This window comes from Etheostoma cragini, chromosome 16, assembly GCF_013103735.1.
Source record: "Etheostoma cragini isolate CJK2018 chromosome 16, CSU_Ecrag_1.0, whole genome shotgun sequence".
Taxonomy (NCBI): domain Eukaryota; kingdom Metazoa; phylum Chordata; class Actinopteri; order Perciformes; family Percidae; genus Etheostoma; species Etheostoma cragini.
In genome coordinates, this window is record NC_048422.1 from 21,917,623 (window position 1) to 21,942,354 (window position 24,732).

General features: G+C 39.9%; 1 protein-coding gene and 1 long non-coding RNA gene across 5 annotated transcripts in view; one reads left to right on the top strand and one right to left on the bottom strand.

Moving 5' to 3' along the window:
• pde8b (phosphodiesterase 8B) overlaps positions 1-24,732 on the bottom strand; it is a 55,608-nt gene that overhangs the window by 12,859 nt on the left and 18,017 nt on the right. For all 4 annotated transcript variants that reach the window (XM_034896095.1, XM_034896094.1, XM_034896096.1 and 1 more), the window contains exons 3-21: positions 20,286-20,476; positions 16,979-17,038; positions 16,008-16,065; positions 15,629-15,717; positions 15,409-15,487; positions 14,683-14,823; positions 14,505-14,593; positions 14,350-14,404; positions 11,636-11,687; positions 10,997-11,074; positions 10,155-10,231; positions 6,989-7,153; positions 6,366-6,411; positions 5,119-5,248; positions 3,376-3,574; positions 1,534-1,751; positions 1,228-1,366; positions 502-666; positions 148-277 (exon numbers count right to left, since the gene is read on the bottom strand). In XM_034896095.1, coding sequence (XP_034751986.1) covers positions 148-277; positions 502-666; positions 1,228-1,366; positions 1,534-1,751; positions 3,376-3,574; positions 5,119-5,248; positions 6,366-6,411; positions 6,989-7,153; positions 10,155-10,231; positions 10,997-11,074; positions 11,636-11,687; positions 14,350-14,404; positions 14,505-14,593; positions 14,683-14,823; positions 15,409-15,487; positions 15,629-15,717; positions 16,008-16,065; positions 16,979-17,038; positions 20,286-20,476 — 2,161 coding nt within the window. The remainder of the gene's footprint in view (positions 1-147; positions 278-501; positions 667-1,227; positions 1,367-1,533; positions 1,752-3,375; positions 3,575-5,118; positions 5,249-6,365; positions 6,412-6,988; positions 7,154-10,154; positions 10,232-10,996; positions 11,075-11,635; positions 11,688-14,349; positions 14,405-14,504; positions 14,594-14,682; positions 14,824-15,408; positions 15,488-15,628; positions 15,718-16,007; positions 16,066-16,978; positions 17,039-20,285; positions 20,477-24,732) is intronic.
• Positions 15,554-24,732, top strand: part of LOC117959214 — an 18,113-nt gene continuing 8,934 nt past the window's right edge. Inside the window, exon 1 of the long non-coding RNA XR_004659894.1 lies at positions 15,554-15,565. This is a non-coding gene — a long non-coding RNA (uncharacterized LOC117959214). The remainder of the gene's footprint in view (positions 15,566-24,732) is intronic.

Here is a 24,732-nt window from a genome sequence, read left to right on the forward strand (position 1 = left end):
AAGTGAGAAGAAAATCATAGTAAAGTATGTCAATAAGAGTCATTGTATACTCTGTCAAAAAAAGTGAGTATAAAGTCATAGTATAGCATGTCGAAGAAAGTAATAGTATATGTCCAAAAAGAAAAAAGAAGAAAATATTGTTCTTACCATCCCAGGCATCAAACATATCAGTGATGAAGTAATCCATGAAGGACAACTGAGATTTGGGCACACTGCAGGTGTTCCTGTCAAACACCGGCATCACCACTGGCAGCCCTTGTTTCTTCTCCTCATCCGTCTGCAGGGCAAACACACACAGATCACAACAAAGCACTCAAACACTCAAGCTAAATCTGGAGCTTTGAATGTGAGAGGCCATCATTTTTAGAAATTATGCAAAGCGAGATAATTAAAATGGATCATGAGAAACAAACGCTTTCCCTCTCTGTACAGATACAGTATTGTTGATACAGTATATGCATTTTTCAAATTAATGGAGCTGCATTGTTCTTGTCCCCACACCTGTGCAAAGTACTCCTCAGAGATCCGTGCAGCCCACTCGATGCAGAGCTCAAGCGGTCTGCAGGGGTTTGCCACATCTGCACACTTGATCAACATCCTCTTTATCAGCAGACGGTTCTCTGGAGAGTTCCTGATGTTGGCCTGACCCTCACATTCGTTGTTTATCTAAAAGTAAAAACACAAAATACATAAGCATCTGCATTTATGGAGAACTAACACATGTCTGCTTATACTCACATTTACGGAGACAAATGCCCCTTTGTTTTACAAGTATTGACTGTCAATGTTTTTGAAATGACTTGAAAGTTTCTTGAAAAGAACAAAGTAATTTGGCACTAATTATAGGTAAAATAAAGTGTTTAATTCACACATTTACCAATGTAATAATAAGTTGCTATGCTAATGGTCAAACAGGTCAAATGGATATTTTGTCACCAGGCAAGCTTTAAATAAACATATATGAAAAGTACAGTTTTAAATGAAAAATGAATAATAAATTAATATATTTACTTTAAAGGAATTTCAAGAAAATTCCTGTGGGAATCAACGACAACTGCGAAATAAATATATCTCATATCTTTTCTCCATTCTCCTTGTAATAAGTAGCAGAGTACTTTTCAGAAATCTTTGAAGGAAATATTAGCGAATAACAGACCTGTAAAATAAAAAGCATATTTTCTGGCCTTTGGGGCACGTTGAAGTTTAAAAACTAACAAGCTCGCTTACACTTGTGCTGGTTTCTTCTATGGCTGCCATTGGCTTGTTGATGCTGTTGACAAACTTGCTGACGTGCTCAAAGTGTCTGGTCATCTCTGTGGCGAGCACCATGTCAATGATCGCCTGTCGCAGTGTTCGGAACTGATTCCTGTCAGCAGTGGAGGGGGGCAACGTTAAGATCTGGATCTGTCTGGTGCTAATACACCAGTAACACCATAATGTCCCACACTATTCTAATCCGTGACAACTCACACACAAACACAAAGCATGCCATTAGGCTGCAAATACAAACCACCGCTAGCTTCCTCCACCGACCTGTCTATGTTCTTGAAGATGTTGCTCTTGCTGTCTCGGACGGTGAGCTGGAAGGCGAGGGCCGCGTGGTGGCTCTCCAGCACGGCTGTGTCGTTGTAGAGGATGGCCAGTTCGCTGCCGGCGTTACACAAGAAGGAGTTGGTCCTGCCCGGGTGGTCCACATCGTGCACCGTGGCCGCGATCAGCGCCGCCACCTCATCCAGCTGGTCCAGACTGCTCTGAATAAATCAGCAGGGACAAGGAGGGATGTCAGTACTGCACTGCAACATGCAGTACACCGTTTCTGATTAGAGCATTTCATATCACTTGTCTGTTGTACAACTTACTTAATGGCTATGGCTTCTTCCGTGTTACATAACGTTCTTATTCAGTCAGTTTATGATCTATTATGTTTATATTTTATTGTCATAGTCAATATTTTTATGATCTACTGCACAGTTCAATCCCTGCACTGTTCACTTTTTCCACTTGATCACTTTTGCACTATCATCATTACCCACAGTCTAAAATAGTATCTCACCTTAGCATGGTCATTGCATTTCTGTGGGGGATTTTTCATTTTTTAATTTTATTTATTTTTAGGTATGTATGATATATGTGTGTATATGTGTATATATGGTTGTCTTTTCTTCTGGATCTCTAAAATTTCCTTCGGGATGAACAAAGTATCTATCTATCTATCTATCTATCTATCTATCTATCTATCTATCTATCTATCTATCTAAGTTAGTAAAACATGAAAGAATGCCTTTTATACTCTGACATTAAGAAACTTTGGCTGGATTTTGGGCTTTGTTTTGGATGACAGTGTCAACAAAGTAGGATCAATACACAACCACTGAACTTTATTTGACAGATGACACGTGCAGGTTGCTAGTGACAACATATTAGCTTTCAGTGTGATACGACCGCTTTGTAAATTACATGTAATTAAAAAGTGTTTCAACTGTCCCGGCTTAATGCAGCTGGTGGCCACACCAGATACTGAGGGATATAGTCCTACTTTGGATTTTAATACACCACCACTGAAGAGGATATTACAGCTTGAACATTTTGCAGCTGCACATTTAAATAAACATCTGGAGCTAAAAGTTTTCCATCCTGGCTGACATTCAAACGTACTGCATTGGTTTTATCTGACAGTTGGGACATAACGTGGCTTTTAGTGATATTGGGAAGACGCCTCTTTTGTCCCGTATTTCATATGCTTTGGTATGATTCTGTGATTAGTTACAAAGCTAATAAAATGGTATATGTCTCTAATACTTCATATGTAAACATACAAATGCATTCGGTATGTTTTTAAAGTCACTTTTACAGTTTTCCAAACAAGCACCAGTCCAGCTACCAGAAGTGGAATTTGCAGAAGTTCAAGCACAGTTACCATTGTTCATGTTGAAGGTTTGTCAGAGGGATTCCTATGTTATATAAGCAACATGTTGCATGTGTTTTATTGACTAAAAGCTATGTTTAAATTTAAATTTCATTTATGTAGCCCAAAATCACAAATCACAACTTTGCCTTTGAGGGCTTTATCATCTGCACGGCATACGGCTTTCTAACCCTAACATTATCCCAATCAAGGATGACATAAAAATGTGCAAAGAAAGCCCTTTAAAAGGGGAAAAAAGGGAAGAAATCACAATATGAGAAACAGAGGTGGGATTTCTCTCATATATATAACTGTGGTTACAAGTCTCCAAATCCTCATCATACCAGATCTCTTTGAATAATGAATTATTGGAAGGCATGTCTTGTAAGACATTACACTTACAGTTTAGCAATACATCAGCTAGTAAAATACTGCAGGTTAGTCAGGACTCCAAATGCTTTCCTTCTAACCTTGACGCTCTCTTTGCGGAGGAAGTAGGCAGTGGCGTGCAGCACGTCTGCGGCATGCGTGGAGTTATGGTAGGAGTTGGAGGAGTGGTAGCTGGCCTCCATGAGCTGCAGCCAGGAGCGCAGTGTGGCCTCCGAGCAGTTCAGGAACTCGCAAACGCCAAAACTCGTGAAGATCTTTAGCCCGAGGTAAGTCAGCGGTCTGCAGAGGATCCCACAAAATACTTTACTCAGTACTTCTCCCTGCTTTATTATGGTATATTTGTTATCCCTTCTTCCCGCGTCCTCATCTACTTTAAAATATCTTTTCCGCACATCTCTATTTTGTTTATGAGTTGAATATCTTCATCCTTTTTCCTTGAATACGTTTGATTGTTAATTGATATTTAAGTTGCGGTAAATCCGAAATATGAGAAAAGCTGTAGGTTAAAGAGTGAAATGAGAGTGGTATTGATCTTCTCATCTAACTCTAAGAAGAAAGTCTATAAACGCATTTCCTCAAATTTGGATCTATTCTTTTAATGTTCATACATCTAGCAAATGTGTTAATGGTAGGAAGATGTCAACTGCCAATTTTGAGAATGCAAAACATTCAATTGAATTCAATGTTTTTTATCGGGGGGGGGATCTCTTGGCACCTCACGATTTGATTCCGATTTAGAGGCCAACGATTCGTTTCTAGACCGATTATCGATGCATCTCAATGCAACAATATTTCTATGTACATTTCCATGCGTGATTTAAAAAAATGCACATACAAATCTGTGCTTGTTACTCAGAGTTTGGTAATCACTTCCTTGACAAAGCTGCTAGGCGAAGCTTAGATTTTGACATATATAGTGTTTGTCACGCACAACATTTAACGAAATGTTTTGTCTACTGAGGCTTTTATTTTGTATTCATTCCATGCTTTAAACATTCTAGTGAAAGTCACCTTCTCTCCCAGTGATCTTCCATGTCAGAGGCTCAGTCACGTTTAAAGGTGGAGAATTGGCTTCTTTCAACATGAAACATGAGCTGGTCAGATGTAATGTAATAGAGTAGACAGCCTGTATGTGTTTTGCCTAATTATTTCATGTGTGTCTTATTAGATCATATGTACATACAAAATTAAATGTTTTCCTTTTCCTTCACTCCTGCCTAAACTCTAAGTTGTTGTCCATTACTCCATCCTCTTTCGGTTACTCTGTTTCCTGATTTGTACTTGTCTGGAGTCAGTAACATTTAAGCAACACATTATTATTATTATTATTTTTTATCAATTATTAACTTATCAGAATGGTGCATTGAATCGTTCTAGAGAATTGCGATGCATCTAAGAATCAAGTATTTTTTCCCACCCCTATTATTTATTGTATCAAATTATAACAAGCGTTATCTCAAGTTACTTTACAGATGGAGTGAGTCTAGATCACACTATATAATTCACAATTCCAACAATTCCCCCAAGAGCAAGCATTTGTTCCTTTTAGGCAGAAACCTCGGACAGACCCGGGCTCTTGGTGGGCGGTTGTCTGACGGTGCTGGTTGGGGGTGGCAATTATAGTCACAATAATGATAATGGAACCATGACTAATAGTAGTAGTTGTAGTAGTTCATGATGTAGCAGGGTGTGTAATGTCACAATAAATGAAGTAAGTCCTGGAGTGATAACTCAATGAAGACCACCATATAACAAGCAACATATTGCCATTTCTGAGCCGAATAAATGGGCAGTCTTTGTCTACATTTTCCGTTTCTTCGTACCTCTTGTGTGTAGCCGCTTCCAGCTCCAGGATGTTGAACTCCCAGCACTCCTCATCATTCAGCATCTCGGCAATGGGTGGAGGGACGTCATTCAGAGTGACCGGGAGGGCCAGCTGGCTCTGGCTCATATCTAGCAGATAGGCAGAAGCGTGCACATACATACACAATTTAGTGTGATTTGACCATAAAAGGGGCCGAGAGGGAGCTCTGTGAGGGTTCGAAGGATAAATAACAAACAGCTGTGCCAGTCTTGGCTCTCTGATATCTATACACATGTGCAAACATACTGGCTGAGTGTTTCACGTTGTAAATCTGGCCCTTTGAGACGGTGGTAGAAAGATGGTGTGTGATAAGATTGTTTAAAGAAATGTAGGAGAGCCGAAGTAGCTGCAGCTCTGAGATAACATTACTGTGAAAGAGAAGACAATTTCTCGTAAAACAAACTCTTGATTTAGATCTTCTCTCAGTTAAGTGCTCTTGTGACTTTAATCATTATAATGGGGTTACGTAATAAACTCAGATGGAAGAATTCACACTAAAAGAACATTCATCTGGTCTGTAACCACTGTAAGGATAATATTTATTCATAAGATTCACTCAAGTGATGAGAAGGACCAAAGGCTAAAACGTCTGTACCCTTTTATCTTAAATGATTGAAATTAACTCAACTTCTCTTCACAGCGTGAACCTGTGCAGTAAGGTCAGTCATAGTCAGAGCGCTGCCAAAAGCTTTTCTTACAGAGACATGATGATTTTCTATATTGGCGTTAAATAATCTGGAGTTGGGAGTTGATTAACGTTGCTTAGTTTAACACTTTAGACCAAAGTCCCTAGTTGCCCAGAAACAGTTATTTTGCGTATTTCCCTGTAAACCACACATTAGCATTTTTCTTACATGTCTGTTTGTGTACCCACAAACTAAACCCACAATGTTTAATTAATGTCTTAATTAGCGCCAGAGGGGTTGGTAAGTGTTTCTTTTTTTATAACTTTGGACACAGACAGTCTAGCTGTTTCCTCATCCTTTCAGTCTTAATGCTAAACTAGTTATTATGAGTACTACTTGGTACACGATGTTTATGACTGACTTATTGTGTGTGTTGTGAGAGCATATCAGTTGTTCAGTGAGTGAACAGTTCTGTGGGTGTGCAGGGCCTTTAGAGGTAACTATATTGTATTACTACTATCATTATTATTGTACGGATCACTCATATAGTGTTATTCTTCATTGGTCCTTTCAAACTTACTTTTGCAGAAGACATATTCATTCCCAGAGAGTCTCCGCAGCCCATCCTGGAGGAAAACAAAAAAAACTAAAATAAGGATTGGTTTAAGTATTGTAGAAAAACATTGAATGCATGTGTTCATAGTAGCGAAGGAACATGCCACCCAGGGCAACAGCATGGCACATTGATACATTTTTAACTATAATGGAGCTCTCAGGCACAGGGGAATATAAATATACTGTCTATACACAGACACACTTGTTATTAGGACCACGTCATAGTCACGTCAAAGTATATTTTGGTATTTGCTGGAAGTTTTGGCAGCCAACTGATGGATCTGAAAACTCCAAGAAAGATGAACATCTGTGTGCATTGACTCAACACATAGTTGAGTCATAGTTCCTAAAAAACACATAAACTAAGAGACTGTTGGGAAAATAAAGATTTGATTGTGGAAGCCAAATATTTCTTGGTTAAACAAGAATGCATGTTTTGCTTTCATACGCATGAGGTAAGAACATTTTTACAATTCGATTAAAAAAAGACTATTGACATGTTTCTCCTTATAAAGAGTTTCCAGCATGTGTAGTTATGAATGAACCGGAAAGCATATCACTGAGTATCTACAGTACACAGCCTCTTACATTCATGAGCCCCCCGACCAGGTCGTTGGTGTGGGGGTCATCTTCTTTGGAGGCGAGCTGAGGGGAGTAGAGCTCGGTGGTTCTCAGGATCTCCAACACCCGATCCAGAGCCTCGGCCACCGTTACCGGACTGCTCTCTTGGGCTGCGTTGATGATGTTTATTACCTGGGGAAGAGGAAAAAGAAAAAGTCTCATTTGCTGCAAAACAGACAAATAGCTCTCTACACGACATGCTATAAAACAGCCCTTCATTGTACATGTGTCCATGAGATGTGCATGTGATGCTGGAGAAATCTTGTGCCAGGCGAAACAGCTGTAAAAAGCTGCTTGTTAAACTAACAAAAGCATCACAGGACCTGCGGTAGGACGGGGAGCGGTGCACTGTGGGATGTACTGTATACTGTATATCATTCAAACTTTGGTCAAGCATAGATCTTGACCTGGGTTTGTTACTGCTCAGAGTATTTGCTCCGCTAGACCTTCGAATCATGACAGATGGGTCCAGGAGAATTTAAGAGAAAAAACAAAAACAATTCTGTGATGATCAAATACACAATTCGCCAAAAATGCCTTGATGTTCATACTAGAGTAGAACATATTGTTTTATTTCCTTCTAAAAAAAAAAAGACATCTGTTAAACAAAGTGGAATTATTTAGCTTCATCCAAAACAGTCAAATGTTAAATATTAGTTTACTTTTATTTTATTAATTATGTAACACAGGGGTCAACATTACAATGAAATGCACTGAGCGGGGGAACGTGTCAGCACAGCATTAATGGCGCTATTCATACAAGACAAAAATAAGATAAAAGGACAGTAAGATAAAAGTGGATGACATAAATACAACTAAAGCATAGCACTGTATACATCTGAAAATGAGAATAGCATGTAAAAGTAAGTGACGTGGTAACTTTAAATACCAAATAAAAGCGGCCTATGGAAATTTTTCACAGCAGCCTTTTTGATTTGTCATAGAAGGAAACACAGCAGAGCTTAAATTGATAACCTTATTGATGGCTCAATTACATCAAGTGCCCCAGTAAGCTATTTCAGTAAAGGAACTGAGAGCAAGCAACTTGACAATATTATTCTGAAAAAAAACAACACAATTTCCAATTCAGCAACTAAAATATAATGGTTTTCAATACAGTAATAAAGCAAACAGTAAATATTTAGCAAATCTACTCAAGAAAGAGAAATCAATCATCCGAGCCATGTTGGACTCCAAAGGAAACATTAATCAAAACCCACAGGGTATAATCAACATATTTTTCTACAGCAACCTCCATTCCTCCACTCACCAACCCACACAATCAGAAGTCAACACCTTCTTAAACAGTTTGACATTACCAAAATGAACTGCAGAACCAACCATCCCTCTAGATCGTCAGCCTCAATAAACTTAACAAAGCCCCCAATAAAATTCCTAGCAACGAACTCCCGGACCAGATGGATTACCAGCCGAATTTTACTAACACTTTTGAGACATATTATCACCACTATTCAACAAAGTAATTATAGGAATAAAAACGTCCCTCCACCATACCCACACACATGAACACAGCAGCCATGACATTAGTGTTTAAACACATCAACTTCCACACTCATTCATCCAGATCAGACAGGCTTCATTAAAAATAGACACGCCTCAGATAATGTCCACAGACTTTTCAACTTATTCAATATATCACAAGAAACACATCAGAAAACCGTTATCATTTCACTTGATTCAGAAAAAGCTTTTGATAAGGTAAACTTGTAATTTTTCATTCAATACACTTCCCTTTTTGTCATTTTTTGTTAAACCTCTTGCAGCAGCAATGAGACAAAACAGCATAACCAAAGGAATTCAGGTGGCCAACGTACAACACAAAATCAGTTTATTTGCAGATGATCTTTTACTTTACTTACAGGACCCACAAGTATCACTTTAAAAAAAAGGTTAATATTATTAACAGATTCTCCCATGTCAACTGGAATAAATCAGGATTACTACCACTCTCAGATGACGCATGGGATTTTGGAGCTCAGGACGCTTCACACAGGCAACATCAAGTATCTAGGGATTCAGATTTCCCCCAAGCTGTCAGAGCTTTTTACCCTCAACTATAATCCCCTCTTCAGGAAAATCGACAACTAAACACCCACTCACGTTCATCGGAAGAATAGCTTCAGTCAAAATGAAAACCCGGATTAACTACTTTTTTTCTGTGATCCCCAACACTCAAACAGACAAATGGTTAAAAAATTGCAACTATTTAACAATACAAATTTTATTGGAACAACAAAAAAACAGAATATCACTTTCTACACTACAAAATAAAAAAAATCACATAGTGGGCTAGAGACACCAAACTTCCATCACTACTTCTTGGCAAATCAATTACAGTACATGGTTAAATGGATTAATATAATCTACCCGTGGCTGGAACTGGAACAAAACCCAATTGCAGATCTCCCCTTCCCCTCACAATCAGTCAATCAATCCAACTCCTGTCAACGGATTACCATCTATTAAACTCTGACAGTCTGGTGGAAAACAAACCAAATCACAAAATCATTACTAGCATCAAACAAGTTCACCCCACTCTGGCACAACCCAGTGTTTACGTTGCAAAACAAACCTTTTTACTTTTCCATATGGGAACCAAAAGGAATTACACACCTTCACCACAATGGTAATTTTAGTACCTAAAGGAACTTAGACTGAAAATCATTCATAAAAATAAGTTTTCCATTACTTTATTCTGGGTGGGACCTAGGGCTGGGCCATGTGGAAATAATTAAATATCAAAATATTTTTGACCAAATACCTCAATGTCGATTTTGCGGCGATATTGTAGGGTTGACATTTGAAGCTTTCACAAAATATTTACACAATGAGATTTGTGATAAATAATCATCAATATTGTGGATGACTAAGTAGGCAAAGGCAAATAATAGAACAGCTAGAACAGTCAGGTAAGTGTAGAAAATTACATCACTTTACTGTTATACCTGTAAAACCAGGAAAAGACATCACTTGTGTCATATCACAATGTTTGACATAAAAAATCTAAGATAATATCTATTCTCATGTCAAAATATCAATGTATACTGATATAAAGCCCAGCCCTAGCGGGACAACAATGATCCTAAATAACTGAATGCAGAAAGCAGTGTACCTTGGTGATGGGAGCCTCGATGGTCATGGAGTGAATCCTGGCGACGGAGGAATATCTTCGGTTCTGTAAACCGGAAGCTGTTATCAAAAGAAAGTAATCCTTTTATGCACCATGATAGTGGGGCTAATTAATCAACAGCCCCTACAATCTAATAATTATTGTCTTCTACAGACAATATATATCATGAGACATTTCTAAAAAATAATTGTTTTCTTAAAATAATTCACATCACACATCCGTCAGTCCGTCCGACGTTTATTTCATTTGAAAAAAAGGACATGACATTTTCTGCTTCCACTCTGTTTAGCTGGAAACTGATATGATGTAGTCACACTACCGTATGAACAGAAAATATTTAGGTCAATCATTTGCAAAAAACTAAAATAAAAAATATGGATTCTAGGGAAAAGAATAGATTTAAAAATTTGTCCAAAAAAAAAAATCACTTTTCATACGATTATTCCCCTCTACGCCTAATAATTAACATACAAAAAAGGAGAGGAAACGTAATTTTTTTTAAACATGGGGCAAATGTTAATCTAAAGAAAATGAAGGACGAGAAGAGAAAGAAGGAGAGTGGTTTGATTGAAGAAGAAGCAGACAAAGTAGCACTCGGCCGCTGTGAGGAGGGAGGGATGCATAATGTCATCAGCCCACGACTTCTCTCTTGAGGATCTCTTTCGTTCCAGTGCCAAACCCATCACAGTTGGTGATTGTACCTTGTTCTCTACTTTTTTAACATTGTTTTCTTCGTTATCTTTCCTATGGAGTGACAAAAACTGGAGGCCCAATTTCACAGACAGAGGCCCAGGTGAATGATAATGTTTTTTGAATGGTCTTACCGTCACTACTACGAGAGCTGAGTGATCTCGCGTCAATAGAATCTTTCCTCCTGTCACGGTGACGTAGAGAATGGCACTCTGCAGAGGGGCAGAGAGACGTAACGGGCAATAAGTGTACAGCACATTTAGACTGATGAAGGGAGTGAGTTGCACTGACATAGATGAATCTCAGTGATGTTTCTTCTGAAGCACTTCTACTTGTTTCCCCAGTTTAAACCTCCCATGTATCATCCATATGTCCGGTAAAATAAATATCAGACCAATGGCTGTGACCCACACGCGCATGCATCAACGCATGCATGAATTAACGCATACCTATTCTTACAGACACTTTTGGCCTCCATGCCAAATTTCAGCCTCCTAGGGCAAAAATGTGTGTGCCAAAAGGAGGGGAAATTCCACAAAATCAACAACCAGCCGACAAATCTTTTTCATACTGAAACTCCATTTAAATATCAACAAACAGTGTCATTAACTTATGTATGCATTTATATTTTTGACGTATGTAATTAGTTTAGTCTAGTCAGATTTGGGTCTCCAAAGCTCAGCTCTGTGATCCACATGTGATGGCAGTGTGGTGAGCGATTAAGAAACACTGTCAACTGTAAAGAATGTGGTGCTAAGGTGGTGGTAAGTTACCTGAGTGAGAAAGTTCCCCGCTGCATCTCTCCTCCTTGTTGAACTTGTGGACCTGACGGAGAGAGAGAGAGAGAGAGAGAGAGAGAGAGAGAGAGAGAGAGAGAGAGAGAGAGAGAGAGAGAGAGAGAGGGAGAGAGAGAGAGAGAGAGAGATAGAAGAGAAGCAGCGGATTAAAGTTGAGGTTTTGGAAAACGACCAAGAGTCACTGCTGGATCGCTTGCTCTGTGGGAACCAGCATCAGCCTAATTTCCTGCTCCTGGAAAGCAACACGCTGGCAGGATTACTTCTGTTGATTAAACCACCCAACAGTATATAAAGGATTTTAAAGCGAGCACAACCTTTAACCTACAGCAGTAAACTGCAACACACATTAATGTTGCAGGAATATTAATCCAAAAACATCAGATATAATAGGACAACACCGACAAGGAACATTTCCTGCACAATGAGTCATTTTCATACTTTGAGTACATTATGCTGATACATACTGTACTTTAAGTGAAGTAAGTTTTTGAATGCAGGACTTTTACTTTTTGGTTATCTGAGTCCTTCTTCCACCGCTGTCAGCAGAAGAGGAGCTGAGCCCAAAACAGGTTAGAAGTGGTAATCAAACACCAATTTGTCAGATTATGTCTAATTCGGATTTTTATTCTCATTTTATGTTGCATGAAAAAATAAACATTTACAGCACTATCATCTTATTTATTAAAATTATTAAATCTCTCTTATATTAAAGTGCTCATTTAATGCTCATTTTCAGGTTCATAATTGTGTTTAGAGGTTTTACCTGAATAGGTTTAGATGGGTTAATAAAAAATAAAAAATAAACATATTTTTGTCGTATAGCTCCTCTTTTCACCCTGTGTGTTGATCTCTCCATTTTAGCTACCGAGTGAGGCATCACACTTCTGTACAATCTTTGTTGGCTTTTTTTCTACATTTATAACTGAACTTTACAGCACTTTTCAGAATGATCGTTAAATACATACTCATGCAGGTTACAATTGGTACAGTACATCCTATTAGTCACACCAAGGTTATGTTTATATGGATAAGTAGAGCCGGTTTAATCCGGTTACAGAGGATTTTCCTCACCCAGTGACTCACTGCACCTTAACATCTTGCTGACAGTGCACCATCCACATTTATGTTATTGTGAATGCGCTCATTCAAACACATTTGTTATTTTTATGTTTGAAAATCCGAATTATTTTACTGTGCTACCGAGAAGGTTGTCCCTGTCAATTGTATACTTTCTTTTACTCAATGCTCACACAATGCTCATTTTCTCTCCCCTGCCCCTCCTTGCATTGAAGTCGCTTGCTCTCAGGTCTCCAGTGCTTTCCATACTGAGTAAATAGGATTAAGACAGTATAAACACTTCTAATGACATACAAGGTTGCCAGGTTTTGCTGGCTACATCTTATTGAGCTTCTTGGGCTGCAAGGTACAAACAGACATCTTAAAGAACATCTTTTGAATTAACTTGACTAAAGCTGGGAAAGAGTTGAGATTATGATGGCCCTTAATTGAAAGAAGAAGACAAACAAAACTGACCCTAAACCTGCTGTAAGTCTGGAGTGCTTAGACAAATACTGCTAACCAAACAAGTCAATGAAATGGAAACCGTGGTCTTCAGCCAAACGTCTGGGTGGGAATAGATGAGGAATAATGTGTGGTTTTAAGTGCTCGGAGGAAAATATCCTGACCAAGGATACAGTATCAAATCAGTGGTATCCTGAGAGGACCTCTGTGGCCTTGGGTTTTCAAATAGTGAAGACGCAGTGCCTCACCATGTGATTTAGTTTGAAATGTCATCAAATACTAAACTTTTGTTCCTACTGTGTTGTTAAAAATGCTTTAAAAAAGAGGACACCCTGATAATACCACTTGGTTTGACACTGCATGATTCTGGTTGGAGGGGGATGACTTTTGAGAATGGGATCAGTCGCTGCCATGTCTAAGGATTCCCAATCCGAGGCAGGAATGAATGCCATTTGGCTTTGGCAGGCAGACGCCAACGGCTGACTCACCTTATGTCCACGCGATGAAAGAGAGCAATGAGCTCCAGATAGTCTCCGTGCAGCTTTGCCCGGGGTATAAATAGCCCTGGCGCCTGGCTGCTAGCCCTGCCAGGCCTTAGCGGGGGATCCTGGTGCTTAGCCATAGCTTAGCATAGCATGACGTTATTGGCCTGGAACCCAGCTGAGTGTAGCGGCACACCTGCTTCAGAGTCAGTGTGCACGCTGCTCAACAGAGTTGGAAGCCTGTGAGGCTACATATCCTCTTGAAGTATTTAAATCTGACACTTACAGCCTACAGTTCATTTGAAGTATTTATACTACACTTACTGCCAACAGAGTTTGCAATCTGTGTCTGGGTCCAGTATGGACTCGATCGTTTATTTCTCCACTAGGCTTGTTTGGGCCAAGCTGTGCTGTAGCATAAGGACTGCTAAAAGACATTTGTTACAACTCCACAACAGAATAAAGACAGCAGACTGAAATCTTCCGAAGTGGGTTTAGAAGTCTTTTAAATTATATTTTGTAGCAGCATTTATTTCTCCAAACAGCTGCTAGTATGCTTTAAAACTTGGGATTTCTCATTTGAGTTTTCAGTTAGAGTTTGCAAACTCAAATGAAAACTCCATTCAAATAATTTGAGTTAGCCTTAGCATTTATCTGTGGAACACATTAGATCTTGACTTGACTCACCTGATTATTGTTGTCAATATGAGGTCTCTTGATGGCCACAAAATGTCGAATCTTCCTGTTGGAAGCGAGATAGGTCTGTCAGTAATTCTAAATTTCTTGGATATGAACACTAAGCACGTTGAATAATATTATAATTATGATTAATATTATCTTACCCTCCTTGGCCGATGACAGGTGTGATCTTCACATGTTGCTGTATACTGTCGCCTGACTTCTTCCTGGCGTAGTAAATGCCTTGCCATTCCTTCAGAGACAACACAGCAGTCAGGCGATGGTACAGCTGCGTCTCCTTGCACAGATTGGTAGATGGATTGATGGATGCGTGAGACTCACCTTTCCTTTTTTAATACAGGTGTTGATGGTGTCCAGCAGGTCAGCTCTGTTCTTGTCGCTCTTGGGGAGTTCCGTCAGTTCCTTCCCGATCAACTCCCCCTTGTGGTAGCCCATCATCCGCTCAAACGCTGGGTTCACGTACTGGGACAAAATCAGGATGACGTATAGTTAGAGTAGAATAAATAAATAAAAAACACCTGCCCGCCGGTTACCAGCTTCTTCTATTTTTAAAACCCCTTTTCTTTTTTCTTTTTTACTGTATATCGTTACCCTATAGTTCTTATTTTTCATCCAAATCCCATAGTCTATAGTAGAGTGTCTATCCAGGGACATCACAAAGAAAAAGAGGCCTAGAAGTCTGGAATTATATGCAGTGGATGACAAGATGTTGAAGGTATGTGGTAATTTGCATGTAGCACGTCAAATCTATTGTTATTAAAATATGACAAATTATAGGCGACAGCATGCGCCATGCTTGAACTGATGTGGATTAGCTTGTGTTATAGCCACATGCTAAGGAAACACATATTCAGAAACTAGAAGATGCTACCTTTCAAATGCTGCCTCGTACTGTGCATGTATTTTGGGCTCACAGGTTTTTAAAGAAAAAAAGGTTTCCATGTAGTTATTTCCAAATAAGCAAACATTTACATACATGGTGTGTTAAAAAAAGGTTTTAGAATCTCGTTATATTCTTTACTTTTCTTGCGTAAAAACCTTTATTACCTGTATTATGTGGTCCTCACTTGTGATTTCCACAGCCTCCTGACATTGCTCCAAAGCGGTGAAGACAGAGTTACAAGCCCTGTGCATCAATAAAGCAACACAACCGCTTTATATATTTGTTTGTGCGTGTTAGTTTTACTGCATGATGTGTGTGTGTGTGTGCGTGTGTGTGTGTGTGTGTGTGTGTGCGTGTGGTTAAGGTTTCTTTTCTCTGCTATACCTGAGTTTGAACTGGCAGCGCACCTCTCCATGTTCAATCTGTATGAGCTCATTGTAGCAGGCCACCACACTGCAGTTCTCCACAAACCTCTGGAGACCAAACAAGGTTAAGTGTTGTTTGAAGGAGAAAGAGAGACAGGGGAGAGGAAAATTGAATGAGTCAGGATTTACTCAGTAGCAACTTGTTTTGCAACCTCTTACGTCACATTCACACCATCAAACACCGCCGCCAATAAGTGCCTCCTTCAAACATAGGCAACATGCTGCTATTTTAGTGTCTGAACTCTCCCACAGACTTTAATAAAAACAACATCTATCAGAAAACCAGTCAGTCTGCTATAATCACACAGTCACAAGAGAAGGCAAGTTGTTGGACGTACTCTGCTAAATCCTGCACAGAGGAGAGGAAGAACAGATGGCTCGTCCTGGTCAGCTGGTCTATTCATTGACAGAAAATAATTATTACCATCTCAAACCACAATCATTTTTCAGAAAACATACTCGTAGTGGTCCGCAGTTATATGGAAATGTAGATTAAATGTCCTGTACACTTATTTTCTCAGGCAGCTTCTTACTGTGAGCAAATCTACATTAACACAGTGTTTTTAGCCAAAGATTTGGTTATTTCACATTTCTCTCTGATCTTTGTGTGTGTGTGTGTGTGTGTGTGTGTGTGTGTGTGTGTGTGTGTGGAAAAATGGTGATGTCACGTACTTCCATGCACCACATTTAAATCAGAATCTGGTGGGTTGTTTGGTCACTCTCAATCAAATCTGATCAAATCATAGTGATGAAATAATCAATGGTAGGTTTGGATCAATACCAAGACAGATTATTAGTAGTTAATAAAATCAATATTTGGAACTGACATGCATTAGCTGAACAGTAAATAAGAAAACCTTTCAGTCAAAATTGACAATTTGGAATGTTACAAACTCCAACACAAAAGTTTCTTTAAATGCTTTAAGCAATTAATTAATACAACTGAATCTTAAACTTAATACACAGTCAAAGAAATGGATTAATAAAAACAAATATAGCTTCCTGAAGTTGTAAGGTGCTAACAGTTTGTTTGCAGAGCTGTAGCGGAGCCAAAATAGTGCACTTTTTAGTTATTTAACATAATTGGTTATCGGTCAGATGGAACAGTGTACAACAGATACAGATAATCTGCAAATTGCCAGATATCGGCCCCAATAACCGGCTAGACCAACCAATGGTCGATCCCTAACCAACGGCTGTGGGGATAGATACACAGATTTTTATTTAAATGAAAATCTTCAAGTTTTCTGCTTTAAGGCATTACTGCGCAAAACGTTTACAACACAGAGGATATAAAAATCAAACTTACTTTTGTGGCACGATGGCCAGAATAACTGTGTTTTCGGATGGCTTTGTCTCGCGGATCGACCTGGGAATGAAAGAAATGAAGAAATGAAAAGGCAGCAGGACTTCAGGAGTTCATTTCATCCACACTTTGCGCACATGAGATGGGTCTTGGACTCAGGTACAGGTTCAACATGTGGGCAGATTGGGGGTGATGTCAACCCCACAATAAGAGGGACATAAAATGTTGCTGCTTTACACAGACACACCAAACACAACATGTGCTTCAGAGGTTCGGCCCCAAAGCCACAACTGTTGTTAGGACACACAGGGAAGTGGCCCGGTGGAGAGGAGACAGTGATGGAGGACGAGGAGGAACAGAGGGAGCAGATGATGGGAGACATCCTCATGGAGGATAGGGATATGAGGGGGTTGGGGGGGGGGCAGAAAAAAATAACCCTGACAAGGAAAAGGAGCGAAGGAGCAATGAACAAACAGGGAGCAGCTGTCAAAACTGTGGTAATCAGGAAACAGGACAGACAAATGAGTCTGTTCCTTTAGTCGTGGAAATAATGAAACACTTATAATAAATCACTCTACAAAACATCCGGCAGTGGCCTTTAGTGTTTCAAGGAACTTTAAATGGGTTAGCAATGTATCTAACAATAACGAAAGCCAAAACGTCTGCTAAAAATCATGACTGCAATAAACACAGAAGTAGTCTTGGCTTAATATGAAGAATATGCACTATATCACAGGCTGAATACCAAGCCTGAAAAACAAGGCTATATAAACATCAGTAAAATCACTTTACATAACTTGTAAGGATGTCTAGAGGGTATTCACACAGCATTAGGACAACCATGGGACACACAGTAAACTCTTTGAGCCACGGGAATCCCCACTGAAAAGCTCTAAAAACAAGTCTTTTGTTCTTAGATGATAAAAACTAAAAGAATTGACAGCTTTTAGAAGTTATTTGTAATAATCAGTATGGCTCGGTAATGTTCAAAAGTTTTAGATACCATTACTTCAATTTCAGAACAATCCTTTTTTTCATACCAACTTTATAAAATCCATTTAAACAAAAACAAAAGACAACATTATAGTACAAATTATTTTTGTTATTTTATTGTTATAGATACGAAAACACACGTGAGCCCCGTCTCGGTGCGTTACATGGTTTTTCCTGCATCTTGCTAGAAGCTTGCTGCATGCTTAGTGGCTCACTAACGCTGATCAGATTTACTCTTTATGTACTGATATTTGATATTGAATGGCAAGGCATTTTTTCAATGCTCAACACTATGGAGGCCATTCGGTCGATGCCTAAAAATATCCCAGCCCTTAAAATCAGAGATTTATTTCATTTAAATGGGAAGAAACAGTTTAAGATGTACAAATTTGTGATAAACATAGGATTAGACAAACGCTCTGAATAACTCTTGAAATGTCCATGCATACCAGAAAGGAACAGGGTACAGATGTAGCCCAGACCAGTACTGCCAGTCTGAACTTACTGCGGTCATTCTACAATCAATGGAGGTTTCTAAAAAGTGGCCAGTGGGGGCTTTTTCTGTGGAAAAATAGGACAAGAAAGAAGGAGGAAAGGCTTCTGCAGCATGTGTTTTACTCTTGTTCCCCTGGGCCACCATCCAGCTTTCATGTCAACAAACAAACTTACAATTTGTTGTTCAGACTCACTCAAGTGCCACTCTACTTCAACGGCCACTTATGAATTGTGAGATCCAGTGTCCACAGCTTCTTGTTCTTAAAGCAAAACTCTGACCTGAGCAGTTACCAGACTAAGTCAGAGTGCAGTTTCAGGTTGCAGATGTCTGTGGTGCTCTCAGTGAACACCAGATGGCACCCACAAGCCCTCGACAGCAGCGTCCCAAAGCTATTTACAGCAGAACCACTTTAGACAGACTCTGGACATTCTTGTATTGAACTGGTTTTAGGTACAACCTACATAAATAACTATTGATTGCTTTGTGATTGAATTGAAGAATTACCTGATCGGTGTTACTGGTAATAATCTGACCCTTTTGGCAGATGAAGCACTTTTAAAATCTTTATTTAATATCAAACATGTTGGTCTGAAAACAGCAACAGTAAAGAAACCGGATTACTGTGCCAGTTCAAGTTCTTTAAGAAATCCCAGTACAATGTGGTACTTAGAGTAGACAGATTTGGAAATATGTTTTCTTGCTGAGAGATCAAAAGATAGATCTCGCTCCATGTCTGTACAGTAAATATAAAGCTACAGCCAGCAGTTGGTTAGCTTAGCTTAGCTTAACATAGAGACTGGAAACAGCTAGCCTGGTGCTGTCCGAGGGCAACAAAATCCACAGACCAGCACCTCTAACTAACACATAACAAACTAGAAGGGCACTCATGAACGCAAATCTTGGCCAAGGTCAAATAAGCTGTCTCATGATTCAGATCTGTTGCAAAATGCAGTGGGTTCATTCTTGGCCCATTCAACAAATTTACCAAGTTTCATTAAATTGTGGCACTACATTTTCCATAATCCTGAAGAACAAATAAATAAAACCAAACGGAAAATATAACCTCCTCAGCAGTGGTAGTGGAGTTTTATGGGTGTTTGTGTGCCAGACTATACATATTGGTTGGGTGTCTGTTGATTAGTGAGTTTTATAGGAGCTGGTAAGTAGGTTAGATTTATCTTTTGAGAGAGTCAGGCTAGCGGTTTCCACCTGCTTCCATTCTTTGTGCTAAGCTAACTGTCTGTATCTTAACATAGGTACAGCCTCTTCAGGAGGCTAGCGGCAGGTCCTGAGTGTATTGATTCCAACGGGTGAAATGAATGTGAACGCAGATTATGAGTGATTCTTTTGCCCCGTAATTACCAAAGTATATATTGGACCCATTGTATACAAGCCACATGATGCTAAAATTGACTTTGTGTAAGACCTGTTCCTGGCTCAGGACCAAACTCTTGTGAGATCTGGCAACACAGAGTAGCTAACGTCAGCTAAGGTTCGTGAACACCCTGACACAACTAATCTCTGTCATGCTAAATATGTTTTTTAGCCGTGTATATATCTAACTTCAGCAAACCAAAATATTAATAAATTATACAAAAATAAACATGAGGTTCACTACACTTTCAAATAAGGCCATGCCTCTTTAGTAGACAGGAAGTGTGTACCGTTTCATACCAGTGGCGCTGCTCAATATGCAATATCTTTAATATAGAGGATCTTTTCCTTAAGCAACCTTTGTCAGAGGAGATATTCTGCAACAAGACGAAACAACAAACAACCACACAGAAGCAGCGACAGCTGACACACACGGGTGAGGCTCACCTGCATACAACTTCGGGGTCAAAGTAGCGCAAGTGCCGTCCATCAATGACTATAATCTCATGGTGCTTGTCCAGGAAACACTCGACGGCGGACTCGGGCGTCCGTGCGATGGTACACCTGAAGCCAGCGCGTTCGCAGGCCCACCAGAAGGCATCGCTCTGGCTGTCCTCCTTGGCGAACACCAGCAGGACCTGAGGAGACAAGGAAGGAATGGACGCCTGGGTGAGACAGTGCTGCTACTACGGTGATAATTATAGGATATCTATGTTCGTAGGTCCCAACAACATTTACTACTCAGACAGGACATTCTCCAGAGCAGCAGAAATCCAAGAACCAGACTTCAGCTGTAATATACACTCCTGGCACCAAGGCTCCAGTCCTACTAGGGTTACTGACATTTGTGGGCCTGAATAATACCGTAACTGCTCCAACTGCCAAACCTTTAAGACCTAAAAGATTTGTGATTGGATTGACAGCAAGAGATATTTAACCCTTAAACACCCACCTCCCTTTTGAGAGTAGACTGCTTTTTATCATTAGCGAAGCCTCCATATTTTTAAGGTTAGAGTTAAACTTTGTGGGGCATGTATGTGGAACATTTTTACAACAGGGGGTAGATTTTGAAGACAACCACAATGACAGTGTGGAGCATCGTCCAAAATTGACTTTTTTTCCCACTAGCCACATGGCTAGTGAATGTTAAAATTTGATCCTCCACTCAATAGATTACTATTGTTTTTTTTGGCTGGTGAGTGAAGCAAATCCACTGGCCACTTGCGTATTTTACCAGCATTTGGCTGGTGGATGGTGCTAATTTGGTGTGGATTAGTTTAATGGATGCATAAAAGTTTTTTGTTAAAATATTAAGAACTTATCAGATGTGTCAAAATGTTACAAATGAAAGGTTATAAATTCAAATAACCTTTTTTAAACAAATATCAAAACCAGTGAAAAATGAGTGCTGGTGAAGTTAGGGAATCCCGCCAGCTAAGCTTTGTTGTATCACAGCAAGACTGTTTTTATTTATTTATTTGTTATTATTATTATTTTTTTTACAAGTTTTGTTCTTGAAACAATATTTATAGGACAAAAACATACTCTACTTTTCCTCCAATCCACTGAGCCTCTCCTTCACCCTCTGGACATATGGTCGTATGAAGCATCATAGTGAACATCATGTCTTCTCCTTGTGTATTATTCCTTCAAAATAAACTGAGCGGCACGTAATCACAACTGAGGGCTCTGTTTCACACCAACAGACATGAAGGCTGCAGAGAGTGGACTCGTGTTTTTGATCCCACACTGTGTTTTGACCACAAACACACCAGCCACCTTTGGTACAGTGGTGAGGAATAGCAACACTGTAAGAGACACACACACACACACACACACACACACACAAACACACACACTCTTCTGTTGGTTCAACAGTACTCAACTCTGCCTCGTAGCAGCATCTCCTCCTGCCTCCCTCTAAAGACAACAAAGGAAAGAGTGACAGAGATGTATGGAGGTGTAGCAGACAGAGAGAGAGAGAGAGAGAGGTAGAGAGAGGAAAGAGAATAAGTGAGCGGGTGAAAGAAGTAGACTCCCCCACATTTCTTGTTTTCATTTGACTAAAATGGAATGAGTCTCATTCTTTTCTCAACAACCGTTGATCCGATTGACTTCACACTTAGCGGCTGTATTGCTAAGGACCAATGGGAATGCAATGTTCTATGTGATCTATGACACATATTATTGATAATAATGTGTTATACACACACGATGTAGTGTACAAAGAGTTTTTTATTTTTATTAACTGTTGCACTGCCGAATGGCATGCTAGGTACGGCTCGCTCTGTGATGCATTGTTTTCAGAATGAACGCTTTCATTCCAGGAAAAAGCCTGGTCCCAAACAGCTAGGTATTCACAAATGATGCGTATACTCTAACACTGCTTGGGGACGCAAATATGTCATTGCAGGTGTGTTACTCAAGGACCAAGGAAGTGCAGAGTCAAGTGGAAGTTGTTTGGAAGAGCAGCTCTCGAGAAATGTGCAAACAAGCAATCCACCCGTTCTAAAGAAGCACGTCTTGATCAGGGGAGCGCGCCAGCAATTTTAAAATCAGGAAGACAGTGTTTCTATCTAGGAAGTCCCCCTCACCTGGAGACTGGAATATAGAAAAGAACAGGTGAGAACAGCAGAAGAAGATGTAAAAGAAGAAGAGGACAGAGTGAGAAATAAGCTCGTATTGGTGAGTGGTTGTGAAAGTCCACAGTCTTTGATCCTGTGATGGCTTGTGTAACCATAGCACTGCTTTGTGTAACCATGGTGCTAACATGTGAAATTCCACACACACAGCACCCAGTCGACCCCGGGACGACGCCGGCTGCACAGATCTCTGACCTGCCACCCAAAGGAGTCACAAGCAACGAGCCTGTCAGGAGGCGCTGTTTGTCTTAATACCCCAACTGATGTGCCAACCCGGTCTCACGCCAGTTTGTGAAATTACCACGTTATTTTGATTTATTGATTTGAGTACAGGTCCCGATTTTGGAACGTGAACACAAACTGCCATGACACTGGGCTGCCCTGGGGGACGCAACAACGGGGAAATGAAACGGCACAGTCGCGCTGGGACGCCACACGGCGGAGACAACAACAGGACGGACCACCGCACGCAGGATTCAATCCCCAGACGCAGGGAAGCATTCCGCGGTCTCTGTGGAACACAACAACGGGGAAATGAAACGCCACAACAACGGGATGCTTGTGGTTAGGAAGAGAATAACGCGGAAAGAAACTGCAACACGCGGGGCCCGTCCCCGGTCTCTGGGGTGAGCGTCCTGTGTTGTTTGACCCATTCACCACTCCGACCAACTGCCCTGTGCAGATTTTTTGGCTTTTCATACTACTCGCTACCGTAATTGTTCTGTGATTACAAAATAGGCTTCCCATTGAAATACATTACTTCAAAATGTGTAATCAACACACAAAAATGACAACATTAATGTGACCTGTACACGAAACAATAGATTAAATAACGTGACCATTTCACAAACTGCCATGACACTGGGCTGGATGTGCACACAGACAAACACATTTAAAAACATGGCTGCACCCCTCCACACCTCCATCACGTCTGTCTTAGACACACACATCCCTGGATATGTAACTCACTGTTTATGATACACAAATCAATGTATGTTTACACAATTACCTGAAGCAAATACATCATTTTAACTTACAATACCATTTAAAAGTTTGGAATCTTCTGCCAAAAACTCTTGATTGTTTCCAGTCAGCTGTTTGAAAGGAATACTCTATAATGCTCAATCTTCTTAGACGCTTTCTGGTTGCAGATAGTCCTCTTTACAAATAGATTATGTCAAATTTTGTTTAGTTCACAGAGAACAAAGCGCTGTGCAATGGTTCATCCAGACTGGCAATCGAAAGGGAAGAACGAGACAAAGATTCCTCTGAGCAATGTCTTGAGCAATGAGAAGGGAAGAAATCAGCCGTCATTGGTTAAAGAAACTGGAAACTTAGCATCAAAATGTCTGCAGGATTAAATGGGAACCACTTCCTGTTTCAGTGTCAACTGCACAATGATGCAATGCAGGCAATGTGTTCGACGTGTTCAATGTGTCAAATACTGTTTCTTTTCTCTGTTAAAATTGCCATTATTGAAGGAAAGATATTAATACGACAGGTGACTATAAATGTTAGTGTAACGGTATTTAGCTGCACAAACACCCCAGTCCCTTATTGGCTTTAGGCTGTGTATTAAAACACGTAGTTAGATGGCACAGGGAGTTCTCCCTGAGTGATGCTGTAAGCTTACTCACATTTTCAGAGTTCAGAGGTTAATCCGCCCTGTTTGTACAGATGCCATCTGACGTCGGGAGATTCCCAAACACAGAGAGGCGTCACTCGGGCTAACTGGCTTTGAACATTTCATCTGAGGGAGCGTAACAGAGTCAGAGCGTGTCAGACTATATGACGGAGGATATCCTGTGTCAGGATTTAGGTTTTTGTGTTGTTGTGTATACGAATATGAATAAAATGGGTGAAAAGTGTGAGTTTAATTTATATACAGTAATCCACCTGTCAATGCAATGTTCTGTTGTGAATGAACTTTGGAATAATTTTGAAACATTTATTTTAACTCAAGGTCCAAAAGGTTTGATTGAAAAAAAATCAGCCATTTGATAATCGATTAATTTGTCTATTTGGCCTATTTTAAGAGAAACAATATCGGCAACCTTACCATCAAATAAGCCTTTTGTTGGCAAAAATAAATAAATCAAATCTGTCTTGAGCCTCTTAACTCATTAAAGCTTTACATTTTGGGAAGATTTTATTATTATTATTATTATTTCAAATCATCCTACTGCAGAGCGTAGCGGGGTACTGCAGGGCATAACAGGGCATAGCAGCGTGTAGCAGGGTACTGCAGGGCA